Source organism: Poecilia reticulata, chromosome 1 (assembly GCF_904066995.2).
Source record: "Poecilia reticulata chromosome 1, P_reticulata-male-v2, whole genome shotgun sequence".
Classification (NCBI taxonomy): domain Eukaryota; kingdom Metazoa; phylum Chordata; class Actinopteri; order Cyprinodontiformes; family Poeciliidae; genus Poecilia; species Poecilia reticulata.
Genome location: NC_088830.1, coordinates 16,031,607 through 16,051,685, shown reverse-complemented (window position 1 = coordinate 16,051,685; position 20,079 = coordinate 16,031,607). Strand labels below are relative to the sequence as shown.

The following is a 20,079-nucleotide window of genomic DNA, read 5'->3' as shown; positions in this document are numbered from 1 at the left end:
CTGCTTTAGTTTAAAAAAATATATATATTATTAATTTTAAGGTATGCTTTGGTGTATTCAATAACCTGCTAGTGTCATTTTTGCATTAAGTCACAAACCTCCAGGAATCTAAACCTGCTACTGTTCTATATTAGAGTGCTTGGTCTCAGTTGGCTGAAGAAGAATGTCTGTTTAGTTGCAACCATTTTGTGCTTTCCTGTTGTACTCGGAAAACATCCTTTACAAGTTGTGTCTTGATAATTATTTTAAATTCATGGACTTTTAGTGACTTTGCTTAAACATCTGCTTCTGGAAAGATTGACATCTGTTTTGAATGGTTTCTTTCTCATGGTGGAATGATAGTTTGTGATTGGTTGTTTAGCCCATCTACTTGACAGCAATAGTGGCTGTCAAGTAGACAGCAACTTGACAGCAAGTTGTTGACAAGTTGTCCCTCTTCTTGCAACAAACGGACAACCCATCTTAATCTTTCGTTTACAAGACATTTCATGAGAAATATGAGTTAAAGAGAAGGCTTATAAAGCATTAATGAGAAACTGATTCCTTTTGTTCCTGTTCATTTTTAAGGATCTGATACGTAATTAGAATAACAACATCATACAGTACATAAATTCTGTCCAAGAAACAGGATTTCCAGAAAAGCTCAACAACTTTAACAACATATTCAACAAAGCCAAAATGTGGCACCAAGGCTCTCACTAACAGTGGGGGTTAGAGAAAATAATCAAACTTTTAGGACACACCAGTCCAAACAGAATCAGCTTTCTGTTTGGCTATCAACTCACTACAAGACAAATACGCAGGAAAGTCATTGAGAGGCAAAAAAAAAAAAAAGTTCTGAAGCTCCTTTCCCAGACAGACTGAGAGCGCACCATACCATGAGACATTGCACAGTCTGTGACCTCATCGGGGAACTCATTCTCACTCATCTTTGTGGCGCGACGCCAGCGGCTCACTGACAAAGGTATTGCTAGTAAAGCACCGTCCCACATGCGTAACCAAAAGACCATTACCCAAATCACAGACTCACTCCCAACTGGTAACACCGGATGCCCGGCCAAACGCCACCATCCCACAAAGGAACTCACATACCAAAGAGACTCCCTGAAGAGAAACAAACAGAACCAAACAGAAGTATGGGCCAGGAATCTATACTGCTATACTCCTTGAGATTCACTGTTGTGTGGGTTTTAGATGCAACACTTTTCCAGCCCACCTGATTCAAATGAATAGCTTGTTACAAGGCCTCTGCCAAACTTGATGGCATGCTTTAATCATTTGAGTCAACTTTGTAAATTCAACTTATTACACTCAATAATAATAGCTTGTTCTATCTCCAGTTGGGCTTTACTAAATGTGTCATGTTCAATTTGTATCAACAACAATCCTTTATGTTGTTCAAATGTCCCAATAATGGGTTTAAGTGCTCTGGGTTCAACAGTTAGTCACTTCTTAAAACAAATATGTTTTAAGAAGTGCATCCATTCTACAGAATATGCATCCAATGGTGACTCGGGTATAAAAAAAAGGCTCCTGCACTGATGAAGACGGGCTTTCTTTTAAGGAGAGAGCTAGAATAATGGGACTCTGTGTGTGTGTGTTTTTTTTTAAAGGGATACAGCACTGTTGTGTTAATTTATGAGGGGACATTTATAGATGTAAATGTCTGAAAAGAGAAATATCACTACACAGCTGATGTTCTAATAACTGAAAACAAGTGAATGTATTAATTTATCATTTGCAAATCCTCAAGTTTGGAACTGTCCCTGCCCTCCATCTTTATACTTCCACTTTCTGTTACAGTGGAAGAAATGAAAGAGGCTTATTGTAGTGCTTCATTCAAAGAGGCAGGAAGTCTTGAAGCAAAACACCCACTTTTGAAAACTGAGCAAGTCACAACAGCAACATTTTTTTCTTCTTGCTTGTTGTGAAACATGGCAGTTTGGAAAACCACTTATGTAAAACTGTGCTCTTTCCCTTTTTAGAGTTCATAAAGGAGGAACCACAAGAAGGAGAGGGAGCTTTTGTACTTCAGAGTCTTCACAATTAATTTTTTCAATTTACATTGCGGTTACTTTAGAAACTTGGGGAAAAACGGACCTGAAATTGTAACTCAGTCCCTCAGTTGCGGACCAAAATTGTGAGTACAAGTCTGACTTCTCTCCAGTTTTATTGTGAGTTATTATTCTTTAAGTAATATGCACTTAAATCTAAAATTATTCATATTTCTGGCAAAATCAGATGGTAGATCGTCACTGTCAGGGATAAGAAATTTTTGGGTTTACCTGTATGAATGACTTATGCTTGGAGATATATGGTTGTTACAAATTTTTTGTACGATTCATGACTTCATTATTAAGGACATGCCGTTTCATCTCAAGTGTCAGATGACGCATTAGACCTCTCCTCTTTACAAAACACGTCTTATAAGATATCACATATTTCATGTTAATGCAAATTAATGCAAATGTATTAATGAATTGAATTAATACCTATGCATCATTGTGTGCTTTACATTATGTTAGTTCCTCTGAAATGTCAGCAAACACGAGTTTTGCCACATGACTTGATGACATTGACTTTTTATTTGAACTTCCTGCAAAAATGCTATGAATTAGCACAAGAAAAAAAAGAACTGACCAGCAGTGGATAAGAGAGACGTGTTGTTTTGAAAGTATGTAAAATCATGTCTACGTGTTGTGGAAAATGTTGAGTTCACAAATGCAACACTTTTGCAATGTAGATCAACTGAGGAACTTCTTGAACTGTTTTCACTCTGACCTTTACCGTGCAACCTCCAGGAACTTGGGCAATAAATCAGTCCAAATGTTAAAAAGTGCCGCCAGAAAGTCTCTCTCACTCCACAAAAATGGAAAACTATTAAGAAATGTCAGTCAGCTTTAATACTTCATGATAAATAGTCTTGTTTTTCAGCGCAAAGATGGTTAGAGGATTTCTTCTGCCCTAAGCTCAGTGTATAAAGCAAATAGCCCTGATAGACGGTTCATGGATGACCTATGGATTTTATTTGACATGAACACTGGAACTTAAACGACTGCTTTTGCAGATTGGGTTCAGATTCAAGATGCATTGCACTGTGCAACAGTGATCAAACTTGAAGTTAGCACTAAAATATCACTCAGTAATGATATAACACCAAATAACAGTAAATATGCAACAATTAATATTTAAATTATAAATAAAGCAATGTCCAAAATAAGAACTGGGTAAACACCTGCTACTTCAATCTCCTTCCAATGTTTTCAGACCCACTGCATGTGGTACGTTTTGCCATGTAACAACCAAATACTTCAATATATTTTAATGGGATATTTTTGTGACAGACAAAACAAAGTACTTTGTAACGGTGAAGTAGAAAGACATGTTTTTCGTTGTTTTTGTTCTGCAACTTAAGCTCTGAAAAATTTTGCAGCCATGTATGTTCAGTGTGTTTTATTCTGAAATCCCTAAATAAAACAAATTCTCTTCTGAAATCACCCAGTCAGTAAATGGAGTTCACCATTTCATCTCGGGATAAATAAAGAAGATTTGTTAAGGCCTCAGAGGTTTTGTAAAGAACGTTACTGGACATGAACACTGCAGACAAAGGTCAGCTATTTGAGATGGGAAACTAACAGGACACATCACATTTATTACTTTATTTCAACTGTGAGACATGGTGGCATCAGCATCATGTGGCTTTTCTTCTGCAGAGACAGGAAAGCAAGTCAGAATTAACAGAAAGATGGATGGTGTTAAATGCAGGGCAGTTTCACAAAGTTTCACAAGTTTCTTAGGCTTTACAACAATTCAGACTGGGGTGAATCTCAATCAGAACCAGCTTTATTGGCCTAAATTATCTGCACATACAAGGAATTTGACTTTGCTTTACAATTTCTCAAAGCAAACAGACATAAGGACTATTGCATAAAATAAGGATAAATTAACAATGACTAAATGCATTTGCAGCCATTATCTAAAGAAAGGAAAGCATTGTTATTACAGTATCCTTATTTGTTCTACGGTGGAGTTGACTCATGCTGTAAAATTTCATTATGTTCAGAGAAAAAACCTAGAGGGGCATGTGAATATTCAGGTATGGAAAGCTCTGACCTTAAATGGAAATGTATCATAACCTTCCTCTCAGGATTTTAATTCACGGATGCCTTCCAACAATACCGCTTCTCTCTTTTGAATGTATGTATGCGTGTGTGCGTGTGCGTGTGTGTGTGTGTGTGGAAGAGCGTATTCTTAAATACATGATGATTAAGATAAATAACGACCACGTAATTCAGCTCTAATACTCTTGTCAGCATCTGCCAGCTATAAGTACGGCAGCCGAGCTCTAAACCCCTTTTAAGTAACACTCCTTCTGCCTAACCTCTCTTTCCTACTTTTCTCATATCTCATCTGCACCAGCTGTTTTTACAGCACTTTACATAATCTATCGCTCTTTCTCTCTCTGGTTGAATCAGTTTAAGCATCTACTGCATTCAGACGTTCTCACTTTTCTTCTGCTGTTTTATTATCTTTCCCTAATCCGCCTGAGACATGCAGTTAGGTGTCTTATTCCATCTGTGTTACTCCAATCATGACCTCTCTCTTTTTTTTTACACAAATACATGCTCGGACCATTGATTTGGATGTAAAATTATGGATTGAATCTTGGTTCATACAGCAGCCTTCTCAGTTAGTGGGGCCTCTGGTGAAAATGTGCAAAATGCCTGAAAAAAATAGTTCAAATCAGCAGAATCTTACACTAGGATCTTACTAGGAGCTTTAGAAATCCCAACATGTTAATTTTGAGCACTTTTGCAAAGTGATAGAGGAAAAGAAAATAACAAATGGCACATTAGTGCGACATCTGTTGGCAGCTTTGAAGATTCTCGCTGTGTCATATGCTCTCTTCTCTTCAGCTCATCTCTTTCAATTCAGGGGGACTTTTACACCTAAGGGCCATCTGTTTTAGATAAATATAGAAGACCAAAGGATTTTCATGAAAGTTTGATTTAAAATAGCCTTTTATTGCCAAATCTTCATAACAAGGTTTGGCAATAAACCTCTGTTGGATGAGAAACAGACCCACAGCATGACAGATCTTTCCCTACACTCAACAGCTGGCATTAGACATTTTTCTTAAAATTTGTTTCACTCCAGATCTGGTCTTATGTTTAAGTTTCTGATGGCAGAAAAGGGGAGACTTTTTATTACATGCCTCCCAAACAACCAATGAGAATGTACAGTGCCCATATTGGTTGCTTTAAGGCCAGTTTGGAGGTTGTTATTTTAGTGTCCTCTGTGATGTCAATGTGGTGGCCAAATACAAGTCTTCACCCAGGTTTGTTTGTCACGGTTCCTGCTGTTTCCAACTTTTTAATGATTTCTCCACTGACTAAATATATTTAAATTAAAGGTTGAATTCTAATTGATTAAGATATGCTTTTATTTTAAATCTTTTTTCACCAGGAGAGCCAATAAGTGTGAAGGTTGGCTAACACAACCTGTGGACTGTGAATGTTACCTAAAGATTGAGACAAATCAGCTTAGCCTCATCAAACTAAAGAAAAAAGAAAATTGTGAAAGCTTTCTCTTAATTAATATTGACCAGATTTCCAAAAAAAAGCCACTAAACTGTAATTATGAGTCCAACAAATATCAAAATGAATTTATAGAAGGAAATATGAATCCAGAGAGGAGGAAGAGAACAACAGTTTGTTTTAAGGGAATGGCTCATGGGAACGTAGAAGCTGACCCAGGCCTAATCCCGGTTTGTGTTTATTCTCCGAATCTTCACTCTAATATTCTATCTAAATTAGAACTACCTTTGTGATAATCCCATGCTGTGACCTACATTGTACAAAAGCCTCTGTGTCCACCAGTGTGAAAAAGCCACATAACTACATTGGTGGTGATGAGATGGTTAATAAAAATTTATATCAGGTAGGATGAAATGCAATCACTCAGAGAGCAGGTCAGACGTTCAGCAGCTCAGATTTGAAGTGATCCTGGAAAACAGGACCTGAAGAGCATAATCCTACTTTCTCTTCACTGCTATTCATGTCATCGGTCCTGTCCTGTCCTGCCCTCTGGTGGCTGGAAGTAACAGTGGTAAGCAGCATTGCAATCCTGGTCTGGGCTCTTTCTAGATGGAATTTGCATGTTCTCTTAATGCAGGCTCGGGTTCTCTCCCTTCTCACTCGCAGTCCAAAAACATGCAAGTTAACTGGTTAAACTACCTTAGGTATGGGTGTGTGCATGGTTGTTTGATATTTTTATGCTAAATTGTAATAGGACATAGGCCATCATGCAAACAAAAAAGAAAAATGTTAAGCAAGCTTTTTATCCTTTGTAGACAAAATGTAAAATTGGATTCAACCTTAGTACCACAATGAGAATAGTATGATATACATGATAAAAGTATGATCTCAAAGGAGAGAGTGATGTTTTAGCTAGTCACCATCCCATTTTCCACTTATTTCCCTGTTTGATCTGTTTGACTGTCTCTAAGGTCTTTAGAGAGTACAGGCAATGGTAGTTCTGCACCAGGAGACTGATAGGATGAAGATTTTGATGACTTTGGTGACCCTGGCGGTGCAAAGCTCACATCTCGACTGTTCCTCCGCTTAATGTAAGCTTGCAGGTTCCTGGCCGGAGTCGTCAGTAACCCCCCGCCCTCCTCCACAAGCCCATCAAACACTGCTCCCAGACTCTGTCGTATTCTCACGCAGAAGTGGGGGCAGCTGAAGACGTACAGGACAGGGTTCAAAACTGGATTCAGAAAAGCAAACGTTGCAGACACCGGAAGGCCCACTTGCACTAATTTGAAGATCTTTTCATTATACTGGGCTACCATTTCTAGGATGCAGAAGATGTGATAAGGAGCCCAGCACAGTACAAATGCTGCAATCACAGACGTCACCATTTTGGTGAAACTTTGAGAAAACAGGCTCTGATATGATGGACTGGAGATGACGGGAGACAGGTTGTTTAATTTGGACTTAAATGAAGAACCAGAAGTCACGTCATTTGTTTTAACCATTCCTGAATGTGCATCACAGCCAGGCAGAGTCAGCGTATCAGCCAGTCTCCCGGTACTCTGCTTTCTCCTTCTGTGTCTGTTTCTCAGGCTGAGGGCAATTTTGATGTAGCTCCCTGCAATGACCACTAGAGGGAAGAAGAAAGCTAACAGGAACTTGGAGATGGCTGTTGCCCCCTGCCTCACATTACAGTCCATTTCTAATGAATCCTTACTGGATAAATACAAAGCAAAATTATGGTAGCATAAATTCCTCCTATCAGCCTTCTCAATCACTGAACGAAATATTGAGTAAGGTAGGGTATTTAACGCTGCCCACAGCCAGCCCAGCGCGCACACCTTCCAAGCTCCTGCCACTGACCTGTGATTCTTACTCCACACTGGCTTGGAAACTAGAAGCAGACGGTCCAATGAAATGGCTGCCAGCAGGAAGGCTGAAACAAACATGTTGAAGAAAAAGATGGAAGTTTGAACTATGCAGAGTGGGTATCCAAGCTCCCAGCTGTGGGAGGAATAAAAGTAGAAGGTGAAGAGCGGAAGAGTCAGCGTGGCCAGGAAGTCAGACATGGCGAGGTTAAGCATCCAAATGGAGGCCACGGTTCGATGCCTGAGGCGAAATCCCAAAACCCAAATGATTAAGGCATTTTCTAGAATCCCCACGGCGGAGAAGATGCCATGGATGCAAACCACAGCCAGGTTGACCTGTGTGTTGTTGTTTAAATGGTCTTCTCTCATCCGATCCAGCAGTGGGCAGTATAACGGACCCTCAGGGACACTGGGGGTGACCGCCATGTTGAATAACAGATGACTGAAACGAGAAATAAGTCAGATTAATAAAAAAATTAAAATCAGTGCGTGTTATAATTAGAAAGTTGTCTGCCAGGTTTGCAGCTAAGCCGCACACTTTTCATTTTCAAATGATGGCTTGAATAGAGCTCTGTGAAGAGTCCAAAATTTGAGATTTTATTTTATAATCTACCGGTAACTCTTTTCTTAAATTTCGCCACAAGTTGACCCTGACCTGCTTTGTTTATGGGTCTTCATGATGCTGTTTAATATTCTCAAAAAAACCCCAAAAAACTCTAAGGCCTTTGAAGAACAGCTGAGTTTAGATATAACAGGATGCTGTTTACTGTCACTGTAGAGGCACTTAGCTGCTCATTTTGATAATTTTATGATTTTAAACAAGTGGAAAACCATAAATTATTATTCTTTCCACTTAACAATTATGCACTACTTTGTGTCGGTCTATCACAGAAAATCTCTGTAAAATATATTGACGCATGTCTGTAATATATATTAATGCATGTAGTATTAATATTAAAATTAGAGAAAATTCAAGCGATATGAATAGTTCATACAGCCATATGCACATTTATTGCAAAACTGACTGATTTTGTTTTAGGATTAACGTTACCAAAAAGAACCAATTAGATTCAAGAAATAATACATGTAAAATATGTTGTGAAGACAACTGACTAATTATTGTTGTTTTTTCTGGGTGAAACACTTTTATACATTACTTAGTCTATACTTTTTATAGACAAATTACAACCCTAGTGCACTGTCAACAAAACCCCCCAACAAAATAAAAGTTATTGCATGAAATTAGGTTAGCATTAAAAGATCTAAAATAAACAATCTGACAGAGATTGCAGGAGATAACATTTTTTACAACAATATTATTGAAAGCAGACACCTTAAGTGTTCTGTTCTGACTTGTTTCCATCAACAATCTCACGGGATTGATTACCATCTGTACAGAAACAATGACCCTTTCTCCTGGTAATAGTCTTAACAGATGAAGAAATTGTGTTTGGACTACATTTTGGGTTGATCTTTGGCACTTTGATTATGTGTTTTGCTTAATTTTATTGTTTATGTGCTTCCACGTTCCCTGTTTATAAGTATTTTCACCCATTTTATATTAGTTAAGGTTCAGCCACTTGCCTTTCTTCAAAGCAAAATGGTTTCTAACCTGTCCCTTTTGTCTACTCTTCAGTTTAGCTTAATCTTAGTTTGTAATATTACAGTGTTGCATGTCTCCTAAACCTTGTGATTGTTATGTTTTCACTTTGATTTTAAATTAGTTTTATTCCTCATTTTTCTAAGTTAATAGTCTTACTCTACCTTCTGCCTTTTCTCTGCTCCTCACCATTTTGTGACACAATTCTAGTGAAACACATTTAAATCTACCTTTAATTGTACAGGACAGGTGAAGCAATCTCTGTAAAATCTTTCAACTGTTCCGGGGTTATCATCTCTTAAGAGTTACAGAAGCAAAACAAGAAAAAAAAGGTTGTGCTTTTGACGCTTATAGCGTGTTTAAGCATGTTAATGTCGTCTAGCCGCATTCCTATTGAGAAAAACTGCTTGGACAGAAGGGATTAACACCTCAGAGGTGCTGACATGTTATAGTCAAACTCTGAGTGCTGTCTTGACTGAACTATTTATCCTGCACTTTACAATTTGAAACTATCACTAAAACATAAAGCCTTTCACAGTTAAAGATGCACACACGTGATCAGTGACTGTTTTTGCAGCAAAAAGTTCTTAAAAATGGTCAGAAACTGAATGAGGAAGAGAAGGAAAGATGAAACCACCAGTTCTCTACAGAAGGAACTGAGTCAGCTGAAATCTTACTTTGGCTAACAACAACATTTGAAAACTTACTCTTTGAAAACTTACTCTTGGTTAATAATTTGCTTACTTTTTTAATCCATAGAGTTGTTTTTATAAATTTCAAAGATTTTGTTTTGCAAAATGTCAGATGGGCCACTGCTGCTGAACAAACATTTATGTTCAAGTTTTAGCAACTCATTGTACCTAAAGTTGCACATTGTGGTATTGAGAGCTTCTCCATTGTTGACCACTGTTAACAGACAGACACGAGAGCAACAATAAGTGTCTCAACAATAAGTGTTGATCAACAGTCGCCGAGCTGAATTGCATTTGCCTGCTCCATATAAATAACAATGACCACTTTGCCCAAATAAATGAATAACTTTTGCTAAAATTACAGATTATTCCGCCTTTTTTCACTTCTCCTAGCACAAAAACAATTAAAGCGGCACTATTTTTATGTCTCATCACCAGTAACTGTTAATTAAGATGCCAGTTTACTGGAACTAACAAATAAATAACATTTAGCCACCAGTGGTGGAGAAAGTACTCAAAAAATGTACTTAAGTAAAAGTACAAATACACAGACACAAATGTACTCAAGTAAAAGTAAAACTACCACATTAGCATTTGTACTTAAGTAAAAGTAAAAAAGTACTGGCTTTTAAAAATACTTAAGTATTAAAAGTAAAAGTGCTTGCTGAATGGATTACCTAATCGCTAATATCATTAAGTGTCCCGATCATATTTAATTTTAATACATTAGAAAACAACCTGCTGAATACTATTAATCAATCATTAATCATTTTGTCTAGATTAATGTCAAGTTGTCAAAACAAAGACATTTTCAATAATGTCAACTTTGTATTAAAAGTGTCATGATTTACTGAATGACGCTTTATGACAACAGTCATAAATATTTATGAAGACTTATTCATGTCCATGACAGATGTTTATGACGGTGTCATGTCAGTCTTATTCACCTGCCTTCAAATAAAGTGTTACCGGCTGGGTTTATGTAGCATTTGATTTTAACAAAATATTTATACCTGTATCTCATAAAAATAATGGTAGACTTTCTGCATTTATTTTGAAGTATGTTGATCCTGTTTACAACTATGATTTTCATGTTCAAAAGCAATTTTTTATGTTCCATCTTATAGAAATAACTTAACAAAACTGTTTATTTGACTTCAAAGACTAGAGTCAAAATTGCTTTACATTTAATTTATACGTTGAAAATTTGTATAGTAAAATGCAATAAATTAGTTGTGATGTACAGAAGATAAACAATAGCAAGCTCAAGAATATGTTTAGCTCTTAATATATAATAGTAAAGGTTAGTTATAAAGACTAGATGACGTCAATTTATGGTCTTAAATTGCAAAATAAAGTCTGCAAATTGATTGCAGAATGGTTTCATTTTTACATCACTTTGCATGAGCTACTTTCAAACTAAGTGTTTTGTGTTCTACAACTACATTTCCTGTGGACTTAGAATTTAATTTTGTTTCAAAATTATGTTAAGAATATATTAAATACATTAACTTTAATATATTTTACACTATAATTAACATATGGTATAGAATACAGACTTCAATGGTTTGGAGGACAAAAGTATTTGGAAATGTCCAAGGTTTTTTAAAAAAAAAAGTTTGTGAATGCATCACAAAAGACAAAGTAAAAAGAGAATTTCAGTTTTGGGTTAACGAAATATTGGTAAATTTGACATAAAAACTGTTAAATTATGGAAATTTTTTTGATGGAAATTCTCAAAAAAATAAATAAAAATAAAAAATACAGAAAATGTCCTGGTAATTCTCTGCCATGATATTTTCAGTGTTTTTTTATAGAATTTCCATCAGAAGTTTCCCGTAATTTAACAGTATTTTATTTCAAAGTTTTCCATAAAAAAACAGGGAAATGTCCTGGTAATTTCTGTCAGTACACGTTCTCGTTTTTTATGGAATTTCAGCAGAATGTTTCCATAATTTAAGTTTTTTTCCCCATAATTTAACATAAACTGTTAAATTATGGCCCACCACCACTTCAGGTGACATTTCCCATATTCTCAAACTCAAAGCTTGACATGTATGGGGCAACGTGAGAGCTCATCTACTGACTGACTACATAAACTAAAAGCTGGATCATAGATATTTCATAGATATCATAGATATTTTTAATAAGCGTATTTGTGAGCCTGCCTCTTTTTATTAAATTGAAATTAATTTTAGATTTTTGTATGACTTTTTCTCAGATTAACTTAGAAAACGAGTTGTTGTTATTACAGGTTAGTTTTCTAAACAACAAAAAAATTTATAGGTGGATCGGGTGGATTAATTCTCTCCTTCACCCCCCTCCTTCTACACCCAGACCTCCTCCCCCTTCTTGCAATTCGCTGTCCGGCCGCCCCCCCCCCACCCAGCACTCAACGGTACGCTAGACCGGCCCCACCCTCTTTGACCCCTCACATATACCTCTACATTGAGGGGGGACTAGTGTACCTCTCCTGGTACACTAGCCCCCCGAATGTCTCTCCTTCGCCCCCCTCTTTCTACATACAGCCAGACCTCCTCCCCCTTCTTGCAATTCGCAGTCCGTCTGCCCCCCCCCAGCACTTAATGGTTCGCTAGACTGGCCCCACCCTTTTTAACCCCCCACATCTACCTCTACATTGAGGGGGGCTAGAGTACCTCTCATGGTACACTAGCCCCCCGAATGTCTCTGCTTCGCCCCCCTCTTTCTACATATAGCCAGACCTCCTCCCCCTTCGTGCAATTTGCCGTCCGTCTGCCCCCCCAGCACTTAATGGTTCGCTAGACTGGCCCCACCCTTTTCGCCCCCTCACATCTACCTCTACATTGAGGGGGGGCTAGTGTAACTTCATGGTACACTAACCCCCCCAATGTCTCTCCTTCGCCCCCTCCTTCTACAGCCAAACCTCCTCCCCTTCTTGCAATTTGCCGTTCATCTGCCCCCCCAGCACTCAACGGTACGCTAGACCGGCCCCACCCTCTTTGACCCCTCACATCTATCTCTACATTGAGTGGGGGCTAGTGTACCTTCATGGTACACTAGCCCCCCCAATGTCTCTCCTTTGCCCCCTCCTTCTACAGCCAAACCTCCTCCCCCTTCTTGCAATTTGCTGTCCGTCCACCTCCCCAGCACTCAACGGTACGCTAGACCGGCCCCACCCTCTTTGACCCCTCACATCTATCTCTACATTGACGGTGGGCTAGTGTTCCTCTCATGGTACACTAGCCCCCCCTCAATGTCTCTCCTTCGTTCAATCCTTTGCTTCCCCCGCCCCCCACCTCTCTAACGATACGTCAGCCCCCCACCTTCTCTCCTTCTTCGAACCCCTTCTAGCCTCCCAGTGGGCCATCGTTCCCTCGGCCTCCAATTCTGATTCTTCGGGTCAATCTACCTGTCTTGCTCTCACTGTAACAATGGATGACTAAAGGTTTCCGGTATTCTCAGATTGAAAACTTGCAAGCAATCTTTAAGGCCATAATCATCCGCTCTGGTAAGTAGCGAAGTTCTGCTGAGGAACAGTTTTGACACTTCTGACAAGGTGTCACTACGTTGGTGAGATTAGGCATGAGGACTCAGAGGTCTGTCGTGAGTCGGAGACAGGTCCTGACTCAGAGACAGGTCATAACTCTGAGGCAGGTCCCGACTCTGAGGCAGGTCCCGTCTCAGAGGTCGGTCCCGTCTCGGGGACGGGTCCCGACTCAGAGGCAGGTCCCGTCTCAGAGGCAGGTCCTGTCTCAGAGGCCGGTCCCGTCTCAGAGGCCGGTCCCATCTCAGAGGTCGGTCCCGACGCTGAGGCGGGTCCTGACGCTGAGGCCGGTCCCGTCTCAGAGGCCGGTCCCGTCTCAGAGGCCGGTCCCGTCTCAGAGGTCGGTCCCGTCTCGGGGACGGGTCCCGACTCAGAGGCAGGTCCCGTCTCAGAGGCAGGTCCCGTCTCAGAGGCCGGTCCCGTCTCAGAGGTCGGTCCCATCTCAGAGGTCGGTCCCGACGCTGAGGCGGGTCCCGACGCTGAGGCGGGTCCTGACGCTGAGGCGGGTCCTGACTCTGAGGCAGATCCTGACTCGGAGACGGGTCCTGACTCGGGGACGGGTCCCATCTCGGAGACGGGTCCCATCTCAGAGGCAGTTCCCATCTCAGAGGCAGGTCCCATCTCAGAGGCAGGTCCCGTCTCAGAGGTCGGTCCCGTCTCAGAGTTCTGTCCTGACTCGGTGACAGGCCCTGACTCTGAGGCAGGTCCTGACACTGAGGCTGGTCCTGACGCTGAGGCGGGTCCTGACGCTGAGGCGGGTCCTGACGCTGAGGCAGATCCTGACTCGGAGACGGTTCCTGACTCGGGGACGGGTCCTGACTCTGAGGCGGGTCCTGACGCTGAGGCGGGTCCTAACGCTGAGGCGGGTCCAGACTCTGAGGCGGATCCAGACTCGGAGACGGGTCCTGACTCGGGGACGGGTCCTGACTCGGAGATGGGTCCTGACTCGGAGATGGGTCCTAACTCTGAGGCGGGCCCTGACTCCTCCAAGTCAGTACCAACCTCTGAGCTGACCAAATTTAGAGGCCCAGCTAAGTGTGGACTAAACACATTTGATCCACTCTTGGTGGGCTCTTGCCTCTCTTCTTCGTCTGGATTGTCTCCACAACCCGCAGCCTTTTTGATGAGGCCCCATGCCTTTTGAAGAAAGGTGTCTTTGAGATTGATTTTTCGTGGTCGTGCTAGGGTTCTTTTAAAGCATTCCACAACCTTGTAAATCACTAGTGGGTTGTTGCTTTTGATCATTTTGAAGAGCAGTTCTCTAACTGCGTCTTCATTGCCCCAGAGAAGTTGCAGGATGTCTCGGCAGGCTTTTTTTTCCATTTTGTCATAAAAGACAAAATCTATATCCTTGACTTCTTTCCATATTTTTGGAGCAAGCTTTCTCTGGACCGGTTCGGTGTCCTTCCTTTTGTAATGCCCATAGCTAGATCTGTAACTGGACTTGTAAATCAATCTCCAAAGAATATTTTGAACCATAACTCTCCTTTCTTCTTCTGTTCCATGTCTGAATCCCATCCTGTTTGCGTCCCTCAAAAATTGTTCAGGGTCCATGGTTTCCTGAGTATAATCTTCACTCAGGCAGTTTTCATCTGCGTACAAGTCTTCAGTTGGAAAAAAAGTCTTTCGGATCTTTCTTTTGGTAGATGCTAACATTTTCTTTGGAGGAAGAGGATTCTCCAGGTGCTTTTTGAATTTTTCCACGATGACTTGGTGTCCTTCTGGGTGTTCCAGTAGTGCGATTAAATGCAGTCCACTGGCAAAGTGGAATGCATCTCTTGCAAGACTCTGGAAAATCCTTTCACCAAGCTCTTCTGAAACCTCAGAGAGTACATTCACATTTATATCTCCAGTTTTTCTCAAAAGTAAGATCAAAATTTTGCTATGTTGTTCCTCAAAGACTTGTCGGACAAGATGCAGAGTTGGTCCATCTGCAGCCTTTTCAATCACTTCCCACAAAAGTTCACTGAGAAAGTTTCTCTTTTTGTAATCTGGGCTTCTTTGACCAGGATGAACTTTGCTGGACAATGTCTTTTTCACTTTCGTCCAAAAAGAAACCTTAGGTTTCACATCCATTTCTCTCTGTGGGCTTTCGTCGTTCATCTTTATTGTGCTGAGCTAAAACGTCCAAATGAATCTCGAGTTGACTGACTTGTTAACTGATTTGTGGTAACTGATCAGAGAATTAACTGATCAGTTGGTGATGTCATGGACTCTATGACATCATAAAGTCATCCTCAGAAGGGCCTCATGACACATACATCATTTGATGTCATGCTGATGACATCATTGTCAGCAGCATGGCAACTGTTGCTAAGGGTAAAAATAGCACGCAGTGAGCATGCGCTCTGAAAAAAAAATTAATCTGTGGCCACTAAATGCATTATTCCCGCAAGTCTGAACTGGCAGTGATTTGCGCAGCTTAACAGGAGGGGCCAGGGAACCATTGGCCCCTCCACTTACCGCCCACCCATTTTTATTTGTTATTTGGGTTCCATCTCCTAACAGGCATAGAGCAAATGTCAGGGGAACCACAACATGACCTGGGCCGGTCTATGAGTCAAACAAACCTCTTGTGATGCCCACTGGTGTGTGAAAAAAAAGTAAAAAAAGGAGCATTTAAATGTTTATGGGGTTATGATGATAATAATAATAATAATAATAATAATAATAATAATAATAATAATAATAATAATAATAATAATAATATTTTACTTGTTAACAGGGGTTAAAGATGATGGGTGCAGTAACGGTGTTTCACCGGTATGTGGTGCATGGGAACTCTGAGCTGCCAGTTGCTCTGCAGTTTCTCATAAGCTGAGAGAAATTGGAGTAACAGACTGCGTCTCCCGTGTGCTAATTTACTTGAGGTGAGAATAACCCTCAAGTTTATTTTAACCAGTGGTGGAGAAAGTACTCAAAAAATGTACTTAAGTAAAAGTACAAATACACAGACAAAAATGTACTCAAGTAAAAATAAAACTACCACATTAGCATTTATACTTAAGTAAAAGTATGCTTGCTGAATGGATTACCTAATAGCTAATATCATTAAGTGTCCCGATCGTATTTAATTTTAATACATTAGAAATGTGCCATTTTAATGAACAATGCCACAGATAAAGCATGTTTTTATTATGTTTACAGTATGTGATTACTTACTATGTGATTCTATGCATCATACTTTCAGGGATAGAAACATCTTGTCTCCTGTCCTAACATAATATAAACTTCACTTTTTTTTTTTGCTACTAGTGGCTTTTATTTTTAAAGAAATCCAACAGAAAGTGGATGGAAAGAAGGTGGGTGGGAGAGGACAGGCAACCAAGGAGCCAGTAGCAGAGTTGTAGTCAAGGTCACCGACCCAAGACCAAGTCAAGACCAGCACCCCGCGCTACGTGACACAAAAAATTAACTTTTTCTTATCAAAATTGCTTCTCAAATTGATCTGAAAGATCCACATTCCCATAAAAAAACTAGTTATTAAATACTTAAGAGCTTAAATAAATGCAATCAGTAAAGATCCGTCCAGAAGAATCGGATCGTTCCTGATTGTACCAGCGTTGTCCCATATTTGCAACACCTCAGTCAACACCTCCACACAATAATTCAGGGCATGAATGACAACTTTTTTTCATCGCAGATGCAACATGTGTGTCTACGTCAGTACAGCTAGCTTTGCTAGCATCACGTCCACAGATCTTAGCTTTCTTTAAGCTTTCCTTCCAAGTGACGCTAAAAGTTGGACGAAGTCCCCACCGTCTGTAAAAGCGAAGCGCTGCTGGTTTTACATGTAGCCATATCAATTTATGTAGCGCTATTATATTACTGATGATTAGACTCGCTCAGAGGAAACCACTGCGCATGTCTGGAGCTTCGCGTGCGAGTAAAGGTGGAGGCGATGGGTGACAACAGACACGTAAGTTACGATATTGCTCGGATTTTACGGCGCCACCTTACGTCCCTGAACTTCACATTTTAACGGAAAAAAAGAGCAACGAAACTTGGATGTAACGAGTAACGCAACAGTTTTGTAGAAATGTAGTGAAGTAGAAAGTACAGATACTTACTGTAAAATGTAGTGGAGTAAAAGTGGAAAGTATCCATTATTAAATCTACTTAAGTAAAGTACAGATACACGAAAATTGTACTTAAGTACAGTAATGAAGTACTTGTACTTCGTTGTACTTGTACTTCGTTACTTCCCACCACTGTTAACCACTACACACTCAGGGATTACACTCAACTTTCCCTACATTAGCATGGACTTCTAGCACACTTAGAAGTCCATGCTAATGTAGGGAACTAATTAGTAAAATTAGTTACTAATTTTACTAATGTAAATTAGTAACTCAATAATTAGTAGTTATTGAGTTACTAATTTACATTTACCTGTTAAGAAACACGTGAGAACAACAGTGAGTGTTTAAGGCTCTATTTAAATGTTTTATTTTACCCAGCACCATAAGGACTATTTGTTGTTTTCTTGCTTCAAAATACAATAAATTAATGTTTAATCAACGGTGATACAACACGTTTGATTGGTGTAATGCCAGTTCAGATATTACAATGATTATTGTCAAGGGTATAAAAGCATTTTAAAAGTATTCAACAAAATGTCAATAAAAACAGCTGCTTTTTTAAAAATTATGCTCATTTGCATTGTTTTGTTATCATTTGAAAGACGCTTGTCATTTCCTGCTGTGAACCAATTTATTAGTGACTACATGCATGCATAATTTTGGGATAACAGTACATTTAAAGGACAGCACTGATCAACTCCTCTGTTATACTTTTCCAATTAAAGTTTGAACATGAAAGCTTTAGTGTTTCATGGTTTGAAATATTCCTCACCACCAAAGTCTCACACTTAGTCACATCCTGCCGACTGGAGGAGACGTAGATATAAATTATTATTCCAAGTCAGCACACGAAAAGACTTGAGCAAACATTCGTCAGACGTCCAGTAAGAGCAGACTGACTAATTGAGTTTAAATGTCTTGAACAGTAGAACATTTGAAATAAAATACCTCTCACACTCACTTTCTTGATTTCCAATACATAATATGGACAAATAACTATTGACAAGATTTATGAAAGTAATATTTTGGATTCCTCACAGTCACAAAGTTCCACACAATAGAACCTCTACACTGACTGTAAAACTGGAACAATTTTTTACCAGTTAACAAGTGTCAATATATTAAAAGATGATTTATTTTGGTATTCAGTCTAATTTAAACAAGCTCACATGAAAAGGTTTTTATATATTAGCTGAACTGACTGATTGTATAATGTTCATGTAATTTAAAGGTGATACCCATCTAAAATGTCTGTTAAAAAGTACTCCAAACCATAATAGCTTAAAGTGTATTATATGAACAGAATGTCATAGAAATCTTTATCAACAGAGAATTCCAGCAGGAGCACATGATGCTACATTATTATATTCATCAATCTATTGTTATTATACTAAATTAACAGCTTAGCATCTCATTCTATAAGATAAACTAATCTTTATAAGTTCAATACTCACCTCGCTTGTAAGACGGGAGCATAAAGCATTAAATCCTCTCCCGTGCTTCTTCTTTTTGTCGCCCGCATACACTCATTTCTCCAATTCTATTGCTTTTCTGCTGCCCTCCTGTGCTGGAGACGCCCACCCTCTGATTCACACAGATGCACATACCTCGGCTGGCTCCTCCCAACAGAAGCTGAACGGCACAGATGCAAATTACACTGAAATTTTAATGCAGGCAGCAACTGGTGAGGAGAAATGCAAACAAACCAAAAAGCTCATGCAAAACTGCTAAAAGGGGGAAATACTGAAATATAGTATCTGCACTGGTTTTCTGTCAGTCTGACATCATAGAGTCTCTCAACAAGACAGGGCTTGTGTGAATGTGACTCACCATACGATTGTATTTTTGTTGTTAGGATACTCTGCTCCAGTTTGTTTTTCATAGGTCAGTTACGGAAAAGTACATTTTCCTTTATTATTATTCTGCAAAAAAAAGCATGGCTGTGACAATGTAAAGTTTTGACTAAACTTTCTGTAGCTGTACAGAAAGTTTACCTACAAAAATTGAGAAATCCAAGTATTTCCTAAATACTTGGATATAACAGTGTTTGTGTAGTAGTAAAGAAACCTTTTGCCTTTTATTACATTTCAATTTGATATTAAAATTCTTTATAATTGCTTTAAAAGTGACATGGTTTTCATTTTTGACTACAAAAATTCCCCTTTGTAATTTGTAGTTGTCTATGTATCTGCTCTATCATATAATACTGTAAAAAAGTATATGACATTTCACAGACATGTTATTTTCTGTTTTTGTTCAAGAATAGCAAACACATTTTACCATAAAACAAATGTAACCTTAGTGGATACAAACAACTTGTTATGTTGAGTAGATAAAGCGATCATAACTAGCTATGTGCAGAGCTATTTACCCTCCTTGTTAAATCATGAATTGATTGTTGCTAACCCTATGATGGGAAAGTTGTGTTCCAGTTCACTGGCAAGTTAACGCCCCTGGCGAATTACTGCCAGATATGCAGAATAAATAAAACAAAGTAATTTGCATCTTTCAGTCGGGAATGTGTTATAAACAAATTTCTACTGCTTTAATAATTCCACATCATTATCAACATAATGATGTTGATAATGATAACAACATCATTATCCACGTATTATCCACAAATAAAATACAGTGGGGAACTTTCCCAGGAGTATTATTTACTCAAACAGTCTATCAGTGACTTATTCAGAATGAGAAAACCCCAGAACAACATAAGAGTAGGCCTCAATTGCCTCATTTAAGGTCAGTGTTTACCATTCCATAACAAGACACAGATA

At 39.2% G+C, this 20,079-nt stretch overlaps 2 protein-coding genes across 2 annotated transcripts in view; one reads left to right on the top strand and one right to left on the bottom strand.

The window, feature by feature from the left end:
* The first annotated feature begins 1,349 nt into the window (after positions 1 to 1,349).
* vwa11 (von Willebrand factor A domain containing 11) overlaps positions 1,350 to 20,079 on the top strand; it is a 31,770-nt gene continuing 13,040 nt past the window's right edge. Inside the window, exon 1 of the mRNA XM_008407907.3 lies at positions 1,350 to 2,140. The gene's annotated coding sequence lies outside the window, so the exon portion shown is untranslated. The remainder of the gene's footprint in view (positions 2,141 to 20,079) is intronic.
* LOC103464092 (prostaglandin D2 receptor 2-like) lies at positions 3,826 to 18,968 on the bottom strand. The gene is made up of 2 exons (XM_008407927.2): positions 18,757 to 18,968; positions 3,826 to 7,844 (listed from the first exon to the last, which is right to left on the bottom strand). The coding sequence occupies exons 1-2, from the start codon at positions 18,822 to 18,824 to the stop codon at positions 6,473 to 6,475; spliced, it is 1,440 nt and encodes a 479-aa protein (XP_008406149.1). The 5' UTR covers positions 18,825 to 18,968; the 3' UTR covers positions 3,826 to 6,472.